Source organism: Crotalus tigris, unplaced genomic scaffold (assembly GCF_016545835.1).
Source record: "Crotalus tigris isolate CLP2741 ecotype Arizona unplaced genomic scaffold, ASM1654583v1 scf7180000017828.1554129, whole genome shotgun sequence".
NCBI classification, from domain to species: domain Eukaryota; kingdom Metazoa; phylum Chordata; class Lepidosauria; order Squamata; family Viperidae; genus Crotalus; species Crotalus tigris.
Window position 1 is genome coordinate 227,605 of NW_024096658.1, and position 18,709 is coordinate 246,313.

The following is an 18,709-nucleotide window of genomic DNA, read 5'->3' on the forward strand; positions in this document are numbered from 1 at the left end:
CTAAGAAAGAGTTAAAGGGGGACTGGGATAGCTATTTCGAGCTAATTAGCTCTCATCAGCCAGCCATACCCTTCTGAGATTTGAACCTGGACTGCCTGCACATTAGGCACCTGTGTTGACCCCTAGACCGCAGGATCTTTCTCACTTTGTCAGCTGTATCAGGGTAGGAAGAGACAGCGGAGGAGAATCAGAGAAGCCATCGAGACAGAAAAACGCCCACACAGCATGAACAAACGAGATGATACCTCCCGCCTACCAGCCATTTGGAAACCTGCCCTTATTGACAAATGACTCCCTAACACAAAGAATGACACCAGACCCACACTCACTAAAACCACACAGGATGTCACCACCACACAGCCATGCAAAAAGCAAACCCAAAGCCACACCGATGATGAGGCACGACCACAAACCAGAAGCCAGATCACAGCTGCATCATTAGCCACTTTAAATCCCTCCAATCCATACAGCCCAGCCTAACCTCATGGGCTTATTGTTTTGACAATAAAACAAAGGAAGATTTCTTCATAAGCATTTTTGATTTCTGGCAGAAAATAGGGTTACAAATCAATCCAGCCAACCAATCAATCGGGGTGGGGGGGAAATAACCTCTGCTAATAAATGGATCTCAGAAATGCATCTTTCTGCTAATCTTAACCTCGTTAGCTGGTTATTTTGAGGAAAGAAGCCTCTCAGGCAATTAGATCCAAACTAAAACCAGCAATTTGTCCCAACTGTGCACAGGAAATTGTGGCAAATAATCAACACAAGGTGGCACACATTGGTATTTTCAAGTGGTTAATCATTTACCATATTTTCCAGCGTATAAGAGGACCCCTGACTTTGGAGAAGATTTGCATAGTTAGAAAGTCGTCTTATACGCCAGAAAATATGATATTTTCTGGCATATAAGACGACTGGGCGTATAAGACGACCCCTGACTTTGGAGAAGATTTGCATGATTTAGAAAGTTGTCTTATACGCCGGAAAATACGGTACTTCAGCCATTAACTGGCAAGTCTGCTATAGTTTGGAAATTCATTTTGTGGTGCATTCCAATAAACACGGACTAGACCTGTACCTCTTGGGCTAATGGGATCTCAGTTAGCCTGCCACTAACCTTTGCACTTGCCAAATGCTCTGTTATCCCTTGGGCTCCAAAGCTACTGGAAAATATATTTTCCGAAATAAAACCAGATTAAAACGTACAACGAACAGGAAAATGTTATGTAATTGTCTTTTCCTTTTTTTTTAATGAAAAGTCAACGTCGGGGGTCGAACAGACCAATAAAGGATGGCAAAATTGGGACAGAAGAGTATTGCCTTTTCTAATAATTGTTCTGTGAATAGATAATGATTGCTGAACTAAGTCCCCTAAAGAATAAAGGAAGAATCTACTCTTTTCATTAGAGGAGGAAATGATGATGTACAGTCCGCTTTGCCAATTTCTAAAAATACAGGAATAACAGTTGATTATAAACTGTGGATATGGATAGATGGCCAGTAGATATGAATACTTATATTTGGAGTTTTGCACAGTAAAATTGGACAATGTTAAGTAATTGGACTTAATAGGCTAAAATGGCCGTACTGTATGGCTTTTAAGATTCTCTGCTTGCATGATCTTTATCTTATTCTTCTTTTTACTGCAAGCTTCTGCTAATCTTCCCAAATTACTGCAAAAGGTTTGAGGTGCCTACCCTTAATCTAAAATTCAGAAAATGTGATTGGAATGTGCAGTTCAGTTTGGGAAATTTCCTCTGAAAAGTAAGATTGCAACATTTCTCATTCTTCATTCCTGGATTCCCAAACCTAATGCTGAAAGCTGAGATTCATTTAATCAGGAAAGCATGATGGTTCAGAGAGTTCAGAGCTTCAATGCAGTATTAATTGGGTGGTGGGCAGTAGACAAATGGGCTACTCTTGAGAGAAGGGAGGAAGGAGCAATCTGGGGAAATACTAATATGGCTCTCCAAAATATCGCTGAGCTGCAACTTATAGTATCTTTTACAGTGAAAAGTAACTGCTTTGGACTTTCCTCCTCCTCCTCCTCCTCCTCCTCCTCCTCCTCCTCCTCCTCTTCTTCTTCTTCTTCTTCTCCTCCTCCTCCTCCTCCTCCTCCTCCTCTTCTCCTTCTCCTTCTTCTTCTTGTCCTCCTCCTCTTCTTCTCCTTCTCCTTCTCCTTCTCCTCCTCCTCCTCCTCCTCCTCCTCCTCCTCCTCTTCTTCTTCTTCTTCTTCTTCTTCTTCTTCTTCTTCTTCTTCTTCTTCTTCTTCTTCTTCTTCCTTTCTTCTTCTCCTCCTCCTCCTCTCCTCCTCCTCTCCTCTTCTCCTTCTCCTTCTTCTTCTCCTTCCTCTCTCCTTTTCTCCTTCTCCTCTTCTTCCTACTCCTCCTCTTCTTCTCCTTCTCCTTCTCCTCCTCCTCCTCCTCCTCCTCCTCCTCCTCTTCTTCTTCTTCTTCTTCTTCTTCTTCTTCTTCTTCTTCTTCTTCTTCTTCTCCTCCTCCTCCTCCTCTCCTCCTCCTACTTCTTCTCCTTCTCCTCTTTCTCCTTCTCCTTCTTCCTCTTCCCCTTCTCCTTTCTCTTCTCCTTCTCCTCCTTCTCCTTCTCCTTCTCCTTCTTCTTCTTCCCCCCCTCCTCCCTCCTGCCTCTTTTACAGTTTCAGATGTTGAGGGAGATACAAAGTTCTGGTTTCGGTGGCCTCAACCATTATTAGTTGATTTGGACTTTGCACTACTCATTAAAACTACTCAAGTTGGACAAAAGGGGGGGGCAGCGACTGCTTTAAGAATGGCATTATCATTAATTCTTTAAAACAGTGGCATTTTTGTTTCAGGCTTTTGCAAAAGCCGTCAACGTGAGGATACCTTAATGAATAGTAGAGAGGGATTGGGGACTCACACAAGGCCCCAAACACTTCTTATACATTGCTTTTGAAGCAATTTGCAAAGGTCTAGTAACTTCTTGTTCTGCCTTGGGGCATCCACAGGGTGGAGTGAAAAAAAGTAAAGCTGGCAGTTTCGACTGTGCAATCAAAAGTCCCCCTGCTTATTTTTTTTTTTAATTGAAAGGGTGAGGATTTTGATGTTTTTTAAAGGATGTGGATTTGATCAGGCAGCCACAGCCACCAGCCTCACCTTGCAAAACACCCCTGCATCTACCAAAGGGCTCTCTAGACGTTCTTCTAAAGAATAAAATCCTCCAGGAGAGATATGACATCATCATCATCATCATCATCATCATCATCATTACTATTATTATAGATCATCGCACAGTCAGCCAGATGTTTAGACTGGATTTGGCATTTTGTCTACCTATCGAGTCCTTACCCAGGACCTGGGATAGGCAGATGTGGATGTTTGATGGTATTACAGATATCGTCGCAGGATGGAAGCAGTTCCTAATAAGGCCGCCTTTTGCAATTGACTAATAGCGAATTTGTCAATGCCAATGGTGTTCAAGTGGTGCTCCAGTTGTTTTGGGATTGCACCCAAGGAGCCTATGACTATTGATACTACCCTTGCTTGCTTTTGCCACAGTCTTTCTATTTCTATTTGTAGGTCTTTGTATTTTGTTATCTTCTCCAGTTCTTTCTCGTCTATTTTGCTGTCTCCAGGCACTGCCACATCCACTATCCAGACTTTTTTGTCTTTCTTATTGACAATTATTTATTATTATTATGGATCATCACACAGTCAGCCAGAGGTTCAGACTGGATTTGGCATTTTGTCTACCTATCGAGTCCTTACCCAGGATGATGATGATGATGATGACGACGATGATGATGATGATGATGATGATTATTATTATTATTATTTTAAAGCTATCATACCCTACACTGAATGTCCTCTTTGCACAGCACTCCGAAAAAGCATACCAGAGGTCATTTCTTTTCACCTATTTTAAAACAATCTCATTTTTCTTTTTCGAGGACTTGAAACCTTAGTCAGCAAAACACAAGCTGACCTTAGCCCTGAGCGGTTGGACCTTTTAAGCAATCCAGATAATTTGTGAAGATTTTCCAAGGCTCTGATTTAAGCGTGGGAGGTGGGCAATCTTGACCTGCCTTTCTCACAACCTATCATGGATTTGAGCCACAGTGCCTGCCGTATTTTTGTGTAGGACTTGGAGCAACTTTCTTCACCGGAGGGGGAGGAAAGGTCTGAAAGCAGCTTGAGACTTGTGTGAATACCAAGCGATCAAGGTAACCAGCATCATAATACTTGGCACACTTGCCAAGCTTTTAAAATCCTGAACCGGCACATGAATATTAAGCTATCAATGTTTGTGCTAAAAATGTTTCACCTCACACATATAAGCTAATCTATGTTATGGAAAATTTTAACATATACATTTACTATGTACACACACATGTGTGAGGTGCATAATAAATGTATATGTTAAAATGTTTCATAATATAGATTAGCTAATATTTTATCAAAACTATTTAGGGCCAGTGTTTAAGGTGTAATCATATAGCCAAAGTGCAGCCATATTTAACCTTGCTAAAGTGATGACAGACACAATTTTTGGTTTGAAGCAGGCATTAGAATAGAATAGAATAGAATAGAATAGAATAGAATAGAATAGAGAATAAGATAGAATAGGATAGAATACAGAATAGGATAGGATAGGATAGAAGATAGAATAGAATAGAATAGAGTAGAGTAGAGTAGAGTAGAATAGAGTAGAATAGAATAGAGAATAGGATAGAATAGGATAGAATACAGGATAGGATAGGATAGAAGATAGAATAGAATATAGAATAGAAGAATAGAATAGAATAGAATAGAATAGAATAGAATAGAATAGAATAGAATAGAATAGAATAGAATAGAATAGAATAGAATAGAATAGAATAGAATAGAGAATAGGATAGAATAGGATAGAATACAGAATAGGATAGAATACAGAATAGGATAGGATAGGATAGAAGATAGAATATAATAGAGTAGAGTAGAGTAGAGTAGAGTAGAATAGAATAGAATAGAATAGAATAGAATAGAATAGAATAGAATAGAGCAGTGGTGGCGAACCTATGGCACGGGTGCCAGAGGCAGCACTCAGAGCCCTCTCTGTGGGCATGCGCGCCATTGCCCCAGTCCTAGGCCTTCAGCTGGGTTTTATAAAACCTTTTCACTTTAGGCCTCCACCGCCATGTGCAAAAAAAAAAAAGGTTCAATCAATCAGTCAATTTCAACTTCTTGCGGGGGAAAAAAAAGATTTTGCAAAGTTGGAATTGATTGATTGAACTTTTTAGTCCCACCAAGTCTGCTGTTACCACTGCAGCCACACCCATCCAATGGGACACGCCCACCCAATGGGCCACACCCACCCAATGGGCCACACCTACCCGGCACCCGACGATGCATAAGTGGGTTTTGGGTTGCAGTTTGGGCACTCGGTCTCTAAAAGGTTCGCCATCACTGGAATACAGAATAGAATAGAATAGAATAGAATAGAATAGAATAGAATAGAATAGAATAGAATAGAATAGAATAGAACTGGAAGGGTTCCACTGGTTAATTGTCCTCACTGTCAGGAAGTTTCTCTTTAATTCCATGTTAGTTACATTGTATAGCTAGGCAAGGGAACATAGTTGAAACATTTGTATCATCCAGTTTAAACAAACAGGCAGGCTCCTATTGTGAACTGAGTTGGTTGAATGTCACAAACATGAAAAGAGAAAGATAAAGATAAAACAAAGGAGAATTATTAATTAGTAATAGTAGTAAAAAGAAAATAAAAGACAGGAGAAGAAAGCCTTCTCACTCTTATTGTGTGATGAGATAGCTGAGGAGAAAATATACCGTGAGTCAAACCAATTCCAATAAAACTGAGTTTTCAAACTTTACTGGGTTGCGATCTCTTCAGATTTCAAATGGAACTGACCTTTCCCTGTTATCACAAATATAAAAATCTGCTCTGAGTAATGCTGTTTAGGTAATGTTAAATTGAAACTCTTGGGAAATGCAATGATGGGGGGAGGGGGGGGAAGATTCCCTATAAAGAATTCCCTTTGAGCTGGATGGCATTTCTTGATAGTAAAAGATTTGAAAATTTGCTTTAGTCAGAGATCTAAAGGCAGAAGAAGCAACAGCTTGATATGCATCTTTTAAGTGTAGTTGGGGAAACTATGAGTGCTTGGGCCCTTTTTTATTTATTTAAACTCAACTTGTTTTCTTTAACAGTTGATGTGGAACATATTTATATAATTAAAACAATTTAAAGAGCTTTATTACTTCAGAGGCATCAACAACAACCCTCAACTGACTGACCTGCTTCTGACTGGAAAAATGTAATGGACACGTTTCTGTAATAGTCCAATCACACTTAGCCAATAAATAACTATTCTATTCTATTCTATTCTATTCTATTCTATTCTATTCTATTCTATTCTATTCTATTCTATTCTATTCTATTCCATTCCATGTTTCTATTCTATTCTATTCTATTCTATTCTATTCTATTCTATTCTATTCTATTCTATTCTATTCTATTCTATTCTATTCTACTCTACTCTACTCTACTCTACTTCTACCCTATTCTGTTCTGTACCGTTCTGTTCTGTTCTGTTCAACTCTATTCTACTCTACTCTATTCTACCCTATTCCATTCCATTCCATTCTATTCTATTCTAGACAGATACTAATAGAACATAGATAGTAGGGTCTTCATCTGGCATACTTTCTAGCATATTATCTATGGGACAGACATAATAAATTCAGAATTCTTAATATAGACATAAAAAATAGCTGACATCCTGAATATCTGCAAGTTCTTTCTTCTAATCCATATGCAATATATCCAACTATTGTGATATCTTTTATTATCCCATGGAAGACATAATTTTTATCATGAAATATCCAACTTACCTGTCAACAAAGGCATGGTGCAGGATGAAGATGGGATCATTGGCTGAACCCTGGACCTGAGACATGGAACCATTCAAGTACATGTGTAATGCATTGTGTAGACTACTCTGTGACAAATTTGATATTCCAGTACTTGGACTCGCAAAGCCTGTAAATTAAGGGGAAATGAAGTGGTGAGAAGCTACAGCAGTAGACCTTATTTAAGGGTCTTTTCACGTAGAGTTTCCTTTGTGATATCCCTCGCCACCCACCTGAATGTGTCGGGCTGTGAAAGGCACAGAATTTTTACTCTTAGGCTGCTTGTTGCTGAATGCGCCAAAGGTATATTTCCAAAAGGCAACCGGACTTTCTCGTTTTTTTTTCCTCGAAAACATTTTGCTTCTTGTCCGAAAACCTTCTTCAATTTTAAAGAACTGAGGGGGGGGGGAACGATTTTCCAAAGCACCAGAAGGCAAGACAAGAACTGACGAATAGAAACTATTCAAGGAAAGAAGCAACCTAGAACTAAGGAGAAATTGCCTAACAATGAGAGAGCAATCAATGAGTGGAACGGCTTGCCTTCAGAAATTGTGGATGCCCCCATCACTGGAGTTTTCAAGAAGAGAATGGACAGCCATTTGCCTGAAACGGTATAGGGCAGCGGTTCTCAACCTGTGGGTCGGGATCCCATTTGGGGTTGAACGACCATTTCACGGGGGTCGCCAAACAATGCAGTCCGCCATTGTTTCCCCCTTTTCCTTAGCTGTGCTACTCCCTTTTATTCTATTGGCTTTTGAAAGCCAATAGAATAAACTCTCTTGAATAGAGTCTAATTCTATTGGCTTTCAAAAGCCAATAGGAATTGTCCAAGCTGTCTCTGCCCTGTTGAGCCCGCCAAAAGTCCCATTCTGCAAACGGTGCTGCACCAGTTGAGTAGTCCTCGACGTACGACCGGTTGAGTAGTCCTCGACTTACTACCGGTTGGGGGGTCACGGCATTAAAAAGGTTGAGAACCACTGGTATAGGGTATTCTGCTCAAGCAGGGAGTTAGATTGGATGACCTCCAAGGTGCCTTCCAACTTTGTTATTCAATGAGTTCTATGAATATTTGTCAGCTACATCAAGCTGCCGACACGTATTCAGTTTCCTACGCAAGGAACATTGCATTTTGTCTCTGTTAACTTTCATTCTGTTACTTTCTCATTTCTCTAACCTGTGAAGTTTAGGTTTAGGCTTTGTTTACAATGCCTGTGGTTTATACCACTATCAATTATAACTCCTATGGCGCTGTCGGCCAGGTGGCTGGAAGTGTGGCTTAACGCAACAAGAAGAGCTGAAATGCATTGGATACTGATTCCATGCCCATTATTATAGACCGTGCAGTTTCAGACTCCTTATCTGAAAATCTGCATAACCAATGAAGCTGAAAAAGCAGAGGAGCTACAGATCAAAGGAGTGTAGCAAACAGTTTGAATATTTAAGAGGGGCACATATTTTTCTAACATTTATTCTGGTGGGGAAAGTTGACAGCATTTCTGAGATAGCTCTGGGCTCATCAGTAACAGAAGGTGGTGCCTTTTTTTGATCATCAGTGCCTCAAGGAGTTGATGCTTCTAATAGTATCTAGGCAAGAAAAAATATTAGAAAACCAGCTGTACAGCTATGTCTGCTGGGTGAAGTTTGAGGAGATACACTGAATGGGGCTTGAAATAGTAATAGCAATAGCAACAGCACTTAGACTTATATACTACTTCGGAGGGCTCTACAGCCCTCTCTAAGCAGTTTATAGAATCAGCACATTTGCCCCCAACAATCTGGCTTCTCATTTTAATAACCTCGGAAAGATGGAAGGGCTGAGTCAACCTTGAGTCGGTCAGCATCGAACTCCTGGCAGTGGGCAGAATTAGCCTGCAATACTTCATTCTAACCACTGCGCCACCAAAGCTCTGCACCACAGAAATGCATAAAAGTAGGCCAAGGTTTTAGTAATCACTGAGAAATAGTATCATTTAAGGACCTCTTAGATTCAGGTTTGAAGGCAATGGTCACAATGATTAGAGCAGGGGTAGGCAACCTTGGCTCTTTTATGACTCGTGGACTTCAACTCCCAGAATTCCTGAGCCAGCATGGCTCAGCTTGGAAACCTCTCCTTTTCCCCTCAGCATGGCTGGCTCAGGAATTCTGGGAGTTGAAGTCCACGAGTCATAAAAGAGCCAAGGTTGCCTATCCCTGGACTAGAGTGATAGTGGAAATCGCTATCAAGACAAGATGTTCTCTTCCATTCCAGTTCACAAGCTGAACTAATCAGCAGATGTACAGGTAGTCCTTGAGTTATGACCACAATGGAGCCCAAAAACTTCCCTTTGCTAAGCGAGAGATTTATTAGGTGAGTTTTGCCCCATTTTACGACTTCTATTGCCGCAGTAGTTAAGTGGATCCCTGCAGCTGTTAAATTAGTAACATGGTTGTTGAGTGAATCTAGTTTCTCCATTGACCTTGCTTGTCTGAAGTCAAGCAGGGGGGAATCACATGACCCCGGGATAGTGCAACCCTCATAAATATGAGCCAGTTACCCAGGATCTGAATTTTGATCAAGTGACCATGGGGATGCTGCAACGGTCTTAAGTGTGAAAAATCATCCTCTTTGTTCAGTGGCGTTGTAACTTCAAACAGTCACTGAATGAACTGTTGTAAGTCGAGGCCTACCTGTATTATTTTTCCAAATAATTCAACACATCCAGCACACTTTCCTCCTCCTCCACCACCACCATTGCAGAAGTCATAAAATATTATCTAATATTATCTATTGCTGCTCTTGGTCTTTATTTTATGAGGGATTCTATTTTATTTTGCTCTAGGTGGCATAGCCGTAGGAGAGGCCATTTGAATACAGAAGCGATGTAAGCCAGGTGGCGGAGAGAATCAGCTGCTCAGTGCTTGCTTTTTGATGTTTAATTCTGAAACACATTGCTGCTCATGTTGCTGGAAATAAGTGTACAAATAAGGAGATCCACTTGCTCGCCTTCAGCTGAATACCAGTCATCCAGGGGTGGCTTCCATTTGATCTACAAAAGCTCCTTCAGTGTCTTTTTAGAAGAAAAGAAAAGAAAAAAGAAAAGAAAAGAAACTTGTTCTGCATAACTCATGGATTCCGTAAGATTTTGTGTGGATTTAAGAGGCAGAAGGATCCAAGAATTTATCACCGTTTGCCCCACAAGGTCTATATGGGTGGTGTCCTCAAACTCTTTGTAAACATGGCTTTGCTTCCAGGCAGTTGAATCCTTTTGAGGGGTTTTTTTTTGGGGGGGGGGGCGTAGTGTGGCGTACTGTGTCTCCTATTTCTAGATGTATATGATCTTTGACTTTTCTTTATGTTTAAAATGTAAGCCAGCCAGAGACAAACAAGCAAATTGAACGAGATTTTACTATCCTGATATTGTCATATTGGATTTGTGCAACGGCCAATAGATTTTTCCCCCCCCTAAAATCACATAACCCCAAACCTAGCTCATATCAGAAATATGTTTCAATGAAAATGAACAAGCAATAACCTTATTATGGTTTGTCACACAGTCAGCCACATGTCCGATGGGTTTGGCCTTTTTATTCACCCATGGAGCCCTTTCCAAGGGCCTGGGGTAGGAAAATGTGTTTGTTTGACGATCTTAAAGATATCATCTAGGGATAGAAGCTGTTTCAAGTAAAGCTGCCTTTTGCGCTTGACAGATGGTGATTTTTTCAGTGCTGATGGTATTCAAATGATGCTCCAACTGTTTTGGGGTTGCACTCAAGGCACCTATTACTATTGGTACTATTTTTGCTTTCCTTTGCCATATTTGCAGGTCTTTGTATTCTGTTAACTTCTCCAGTTCCTTCTCTTCTATTCTGCTTTCTCCAGGTACTGCCACATCCACTATGCAGACTTTTTTGTCTTTCATATTATTATTATTATTATTATTATTATTATTATTATTATTATTATTATTATTATTATTAATCATCGCACAGTCAGCCAGATGTTCAGACTGGATTTGACATTTTTGTCTACCCACCAAGTCCTTACCCAGGACCTGGGATAGGCAGATGTGGATGTTTGATGGTATTACAGATATCGTTGCAGGATGGAAGCAGTTCCTAGTAAGGCCACCTTTTACAATTATTATTATTATTATTGTTGTTGTTGCTGTTGCTGTTGCTGTTGTTATTATTATTATTATTATTATTATTATTATTATTATTATTATTACTACTATGGTTTTCCCAGTTGCAATGTATGGCTGTGAAAGTTGGACCATAAGAAAGGCTGAGCGCCAAAGAATGGAGGCCTTCGAACTATGGTGCTGGAGAAGACTCCTGCGAGTCCCCTGGAGTGCAAGGCGATCAAACCGGTCAGTCCTAGAAGAGATCAACCCCGACTGCTCTTTAGAAGGCCAGATCCTGAAGTGAAATGCAACTACTTTGACCATCTAATGAGAAGGAAGGACTCACTGGAGAAGAACAAAACAGAAAAATAAAAAAGTTCATAAGGTACAGGAAAAAGAGAAATAAAAGAAAAAGAAAAAGCAGGGAAAACAAGAATAACCCAAAATGACAATAACAGAGAAATGACTTCCAACCTTCAGTACACTGAGCATAAGCTAATATAATAATTTTTCAACCTTTTAAAAGTTACAAATAAAGTTACAAATAAAAAAACACGCTCTTCTCCCCATAACTTTTTATACGGAGTCTAGAAATGATCATCTTTTCAGTGCTTTCAATTAGTACAAAGTCTATTAGGAATTACTAGAAATATCAAAGAAATAATTTATCCTTGATCAAACAGTGCAACTTTATAACACATGATCCAAGTACAGGTAGTCCTTAACTTACAACCATGACTGAGCCCAAAATTACAGTTGCTAAGTGAGACATTTGTTAAATGAGTTTTGCCCCATTTTACAACCTTTCTTGTCCCCGTTGTTAAGTGAACCCCTGCCATTGTTGACTTAATAACATGGTTGTTAAGTGAACCTGGCTTTCCTATTATCTTTGTTGGTCAGAAAGTCACAAGAGGTGATCATAGGATACTGGGACACTGCAACCGTCATAAATATGAGTCAGTTGCCAAGCATCTGAATTGTGATCACGTGACCGTGGGGATGCTGAACAGTCATAGGAGCTGCAGCTGCCAAAAAAGCCAACACAGTGCTGGGCTGCATTAACAGAGGGATAGAATCAAGATCACGTGAGGTATTAATACCACTTTACAATGCCTTGGTAAGGCCACACTTGGAATACTGCATCCAGTTTTGGTCACCACGATGTAAAAAAGATGTTGAGACTCTAGAAAGAGTACAGAGAAGAGAAACAAAGACGATCAGGGGACTGGAGGCTAAAACATACAAGGAACGGTTGCTGGAATTGGGTATGTCTAGTTTAATGAAGAGAAGGACAAAGGGTGACATGATAACAGTCTTCCAATATCTCAGGGGTTGCCACAAAGAAGAGGGGGTCAACCTATTCTCCAAAGCACCTGAAGGCAGGACAAGAAGCAACGGATGGAAACTAATCAAGGAGAGAAGCAACCTAGAACTAAGGAGAAACTTCCTGACAGTGAGAACAATTGTTCAGTGGAACAACCTGCCTCCAGAAGTTAAGGGTGCTCCAACACTGGAGGTTTTTAAGAAGAGACTGGACTGCCACTTGTCTGAAATGCTATAGGTTCTTCTCCTGAGTAGGGGGTTGGACTAGAAGACCTCCAAAGTCTCTTCCAACTCTGTTATTCCGTTATTCTGTAGCTATGAAAATGGTCATAAGTCATTTTTTCAATGCCATTGTAACTTTGAATGGTCATTAAACAAACTTTGTAAGCTAAGGACTACCTTTACAACAGTTTTTCAAGAGCATACTCCTAGTATTTAATGAATCCTTGCTTGCTGAGGATCAAGAACAAAAGAATCCTTCATTTTTCAAAAGAACACCTTGACATGACATACCTTTGTGTTTAAACTGTGATTAAACTTGGGTTTCTATCTCAAAAAGCTTCAAGGTAATGAAAAACGTGCACAGCAATGCACCTCTTTCTCTGCTGAAACAGAGTTTTAAATACAATTATTGGTTTGCCACAGTTTAAATCTCTGTCTCTGAGGCATCAGGTTAAATCTGTTTTCCATAATCTCCTGCACATATTGATGGCATAACCCTTATGATTTTAAGTGCAGAAATAGCCAAACGCAGAAGCTTGTTTTTGTTATAGTCAACTCTGACATATTGAACTCTGGAACCATGTCTTCAGGTGCCCTCATTAACCTGGAAAGTTTTAGGTTTTGATGAGTCTTGAAAAAGTGGTAAGTTACAATGGAGTACATGTTGAAAATAAGTAGGAAAACTGACCAGTGAGAAACTGAATGGAAGGAAAGGGCCTAACACAGGGGTAGGCAACCTTGGCTCTTTTATGACTCATGGACTTCAACTCCCAGAATTCCTGAGCCAGCCATGCTGAGGGGAAAGGGAGAGGTTTCCAAGCTGAGCCATGGCTGGCTCAGGAATTCTGGGAGTTGAAGTCCACGAGTCATAAAGCGGCCTAGGCCTAGGCCAGAGGTAGGCCACCTTGGCTCTTTTATGACTCGTGGACTTCAACTCCCAGAATTCCTGAGCCAGCCTTGCTGAGGGGAAAGGGAGAGGTTTACAAGCTGAGCCATGCTGGCTCAGGGATTCTGGGAGTTGAAGTCCACTAGTCATGAAGGGGCCAAAGTTTTCCCCCATCCTGGCTCAGGAATTCTGGGAGTTGAAGTCCACGAGTTATAAAAGAGCCAAGGTTGCCTACCCCTGGCCTAACATACTGTGGCGGAAATTCTTGAAGAACATGTCTGTAGGTTGTCTGAAGGCTCTATTATTGCAACTGGACAATTTTTTAGTTTCAGAGACATTTCACTACCCACCAAGGCTGCTTCCTGATTCAGTGCAAGGCGGTTAGGCCTTGGAATGTACCAACTCCTGTCACACCAACCTCGGGGGGATTCTTCCCCAAAATCTGTTGCAAAATGTCGATGAAGTTTCTCAAACATCCAGACAGAGATGTCTGATGGTTGTCTGACGTTGTGTGAAGACTGAATCATTGCAACTGGACAAGGGCTTGAAGGGCTCCCTCACCTATAGCTGAGTATGAATAGCCTCTGGAAATTCACCAATTTAGATGGATTTAGTCCTCTGAGTTTTTCAGGCAACCTGAGACCTCAAGGACAGGACGCCCACTGATGAGGAAAATAGCATTGCAATTGAGAATGGGAATATACTCTTGATGCCTCCTTTGGAATTTAATGGAAGTGTAGAAAAACAGAGAGTCTACATATCTGAGGAAGAATTAGGGCTAAGATTGGGTTGCCCCAGTGAGGATTGCCTAGTGCAGTGTTTCCCAAACTTGATAATTTTAAGGCATGAGGACTTCAACTCCCAGAATTCCACAGCCAGCAATGCTGGCTGTGGAATTCTGGGAGTTGAAGTCCACATGCCTTAAAATTGTCAAGTTTGGGAAACACTGGCCTAGTGAAAGGTAGGACATTCACAAGTGCTTCTTGGCCACCTAACTAATACAGTTGTGTGAAGCTTCAGTCTGGAATCTCCAAAGGTGCTTTTTCCAAGACTTTTTTTTCCAGTGTTGAAAGAATAATCTTCAGGTCCAGTCCAAGCCGGGAATAAACAAGATGGAGGCTGTTTGAATAGAAGGTTCAGTTTATTGAGTTGCCAGAAACTTCAGTGACACAGCATGTTTCTGGAGTGGCTGACCAAATGGAACTGGGATAGGTGGGCTTTTATACCTTCTTTGGGCTTTGTATTTGAGGTTCTTCCTGTTCCTGTGGCATGTACTTTGACTTGAGATTTTGGTATTCCAATGGTGGTGGGTTAATCCTATTATGTCCTAAAGGTCACGTTCTGTCCTTGGACGTCTTTGTTTTTCTAATCCCATCAGCTCAAACCTTCTCTGGGCCTATGGCTGAAGGCATTTTGCTTATGGATAGGTACCCCAGTCTTTCCGAATAGGATTATCAAATCTGCATTTCTACAGAGCTGGCCTGCTCAGTTTCTGCTTGGAGAAACTTGGGCAGAAAAGCTTTTTTAATTTTTTTTTTCTCCATGATTCCTTTGGGAAAATATAATATTCTTCCTTTTTGAGTATCCCCAAAATATTTCCTTCTCGGGGGGGGGGGGACTTCCTAAACTGGAGTTTCTTGGTTCCTTTCAGTTGCCTTTTGGGGGGAAAAACACCTTTGGGACAAGCATGACCTGGACGATTGAGAATCTCCATAATAGACAGTCTGGAGATTGAATCTGAAATTATTTGATCACAGATTTGAGAGCATAAAACAGAGCTGGAAAGGGGGAAAGGGAAACTGTCTACCTAAAACTATGTGTCTTAGAGCAGTGGTTCTCAACCTTTTTAATGCCGCGACCCCCAACTGATCGTAAGTCAAGGACTACCCAACTGGTCGTAAGTCGAGGACTTTCCCTGCCCGGGAGCGCCACGCATGTGTGGTGCCGCCCCCTGCGCCAGCTGAGGCGTAGCTGGCAAGTGGTAGAGACGGCGCAGGCCGACCACTGGCTGGGCCACCAGCTGGCCCAGCCCAAGGGAGATAAGGCACCCACTGGGCCCCACGCGCGCCAGCAACCCTCCCTGCGCCCACCGGCCTCCCACCTCTGGCCCTCTTTTACTTACATTTTTAGTAGTTGCTCAGCAGGGAGGGGTGGAAGCTTCCAGACAGCTCTCCTTCGCTGCAGACAACTTGCAGCACCATTTGCAGAATGGGACTTTTGGCGGGCTCAGCAGGGCAGAGACAGCCTGGACAATTCCTATTGGCTTTTGAAAGCCAATAGAATTAGACTCTATTTCAAAAGCCAATAGAATAAAAGGGAGTAGCTAAGGAAAAGGGGAAAAAAATGGCGGACTGCGTTGTTTGGTGACCCCCGTGAAATGGTCGTTTGACCCCAAATGGGGTCCCGACCCACAGGTTGAGAACCGCTGTGTTAGAGAAAAGACTACACTAGGGGGAAAAAATAGGAATATAATCACAGGATCATTGAAATTGTTGAATCCAACTTGTTGTTCCATGCAGGAATTAAGATTGAAGCATTGCCTTTCCCCAAACCCACTTCAATTTGTCTTAGTCTTCCTTAAAGTGTGATCCTTGATACTTGAATATAGTAAGGAGGCCATTGAGTTCAACTATGACCTCCTGCCAAATTAAAGCTTTTTAAATATATACTTCAGTCTCTACTGGATCACACAAGCCCTTATCCTGCCCTCTGCCATGATAACAAGTCTTAGCTTTCTTTGATATGTCAATCATTCATGTGAATACATATCAAATCTTTCAGTCTCTTTTTTCAGAGAGATTAATGTCTAACCCCCTGATCATTCCTTTTTATTTTTATATATTGGTTCCAATTTCTCTGAATCCTTCTTAAATCAAACAGAAGATTTGATGTGAAAGCAGAATAAAATGGATGTGGATCAATCCCTTCCCATTATTTAGAATTACGCTTCTGTTGATCCAGCTTGAAATTGAAGTTTTCTTTTTTTTTCACCCTTATTACATCAGTGACTGATGCCCATCTTATAATTAATTAGTGTTTTGCTGAATTGGCCTTTTGCAGTGAATTAGGGATTTAGATCCAATTGCACAGGGTCTTTCTGAATTAAATCAACCCAATTAAATCAACCCAATTTTCCTAATTTAATCACTGAGTCAAGAGTCAATTACAGTTGCACAAAGACAGCTTGGTGATCCTGGGCCAATCACTTCTTCTCAGCTCTAGGAAGGAAGCAATGGCAAACCACTTCTGAAATCTTGGCAAGAAAAAAAGAAAAGACTAGACCACACAGCCATCGTGAGTCATGACTGAGTTGAAGGCATGCACACACAGAGAAAAATCACTGGTCCACATTAATACATTTGACCATCTGAATCTGAATCAAATAGATTTTGAATCATTTAAAAGGTAATTCACACATCCCTCCTGCATAAATCTAAAGACATTACATCCTAGCCAGGATAAGGTCTCTAAAATTTTGTCCTTTAATAGAATTTGCAGAGAAGATTCTCTTTTTCTTAATGACCCTAGAACTGGTGCCTAGATTAATGAAGAGAAGGACGAGGGGTGACATGATAGCAGTGTTCCATTATCTAAGGGGCTGCCACAAAGAAGAGGGAATCAAGCTATTTTCCAAAGCACTTGAAGGCAAGACGAGAAGCAATGGATGGAAACTAATAAAGGAGAGATCTAGCCTAAAACTAAGGAGAAATTTCCTGACCGTGAGAACAATTAATCAGTGGAATGACTTGCCTCCAGAAGTTATGGGTGCTCTAACACTGGAAGTTTTTAAGAAGAGATTGGACAACCACATGTCTGAATTGATAGGGTTTCCTGCTTGAGCACAGGGTTGGATTATATTGGTGGGATGGGAGAACCCTGTTTCAGAAATATAAAATAAAATATAAATACTAAACTTTGATGAATGGAGGCAAATGTGTCCCAGGATAATGTGTCCCAGGATAATGTTGCAGGATCCAATGTGGGTCGGTCACCGGGACCAATTTTGTTTTCCGAGCTTTTGGACTCATGCTGGAATCCATCCTCAGGGAACTTCTCCCTCACCAAAACAAGTAGAGACAAAACTCATTTAACAACTGTCTTGTTTAGCAACAGGAAGTCTGGGCTCAATTGGGAACCCATAGGTCGAGGACCATCTACATATTTCGTATGGCATAACAGAATACAGTATTAATGCATAAAAATCCAGCATATAAAATGTATAACAAAACATAAAAGAGGACAATCTCTAAAACTGATACACAATACTGCATTAGAAATCATGAAAAGAGGAGTCAGCCTTACCTTCCAAGGTATTCCGGAAACTGAAGTTAGCCATTATATCCATAGTCCCAGTTTCATATTGCCTCAGAGATAAGCAGAATTCGACATCAGCTGAAGTTGGAAGTCGAGGCGTTCTTCTTTTATCTTGATTGCCAGGATTTCGAAGGATTGGTCCTTCATTCATTCCATTACAAAGTGCTTGGCGGCTATTGTACCCTTCAGATTGGGTGCAGATGACCTAAAAGAGGATACGGAAGACCGATTCAAAACCATGAAGTTCCAACTCAGATCGGGAGATCTGCATAGATAAACAAGCAAGAAGGGAGGCAAATTTATGTATCCCAGGATAATGTTGCAAGATCCAATCTGAATTGGTCACAGGGACAAAAGGTTTAGTCTTCTGGTAAGATAGATAAGATAACCTTTATTGTCATTTTTTTTTATTGTGGGCACAACGGCACACATCAAAAATGAAATTTAGTTGCCCGCTCTCAAAGTGAAACACATACATGGCACACACCTAAACATACTATGTACAACATATGTATAGACCCACATCCCTACATATACATAGCAAATTAATATTAAATACTTTCCATCTTGAATATATAACGGAAGGAGGAAGCTTGAGAGTTCACAAGGTTAATGCTGTATGGAATGAAACTATGGCTGAATCTGGATGTTCTGCTGCGGATACCACGAAGCCTCCTCCCAGAAGGTAACAAGGAAAACAGGTCATGAAAAGGATGTGTAGTGTCCCAGACAATCTTATGCACCCTGCTCAGGTAACGCTTCTGTGTTATGTCCTGGATGGGAGGGAGGGAACTGCCAATGATCTTTTCGGCCATCCTCACCATTCTCTGCACTGCCTTCCTGTCTGAAGTAGTGATGCCTCCAAACCAGACTGTGATGCTGTATGACAGGATGCTCTCGATCGTCCCCCTGTAGAAAGTGGTCAGGACAGGGGAAGGAAAATGTGCTTTTTTCATTCGGTGCAGAAAATG

The 18,709-nt window shown here is 41.0% G+C and overlaps 1 protein-coding gene across 1 annotated transcript in view; it reads right to left on the minus strand.

Moving 5' to 3' along the window:
• The window catches only part of TYR (tyrosinase), a 61,363-nt gene that overhangs the window by 20,854 nt on the left and 21,800 nt on the right, over positions 1 to 18,709 (minus strand). The window contains exons 2-3 of the mRNA XM_039342951.1: positions 17,727 to 17,943; positions 6,873 to 7,020 (exon numbers count right to left, since the gene is read on the minus strand). Coding sequence (XP_039198885.1) covers positions 6,873 to 7,020; positions 17,727 to 17,943 — 365 coding nt within the window. The remainder of the gene's footprint in view (positions 1 to 6,872; positions 7,021 to 17,726; positions 17,944 to 18,709) is intronic.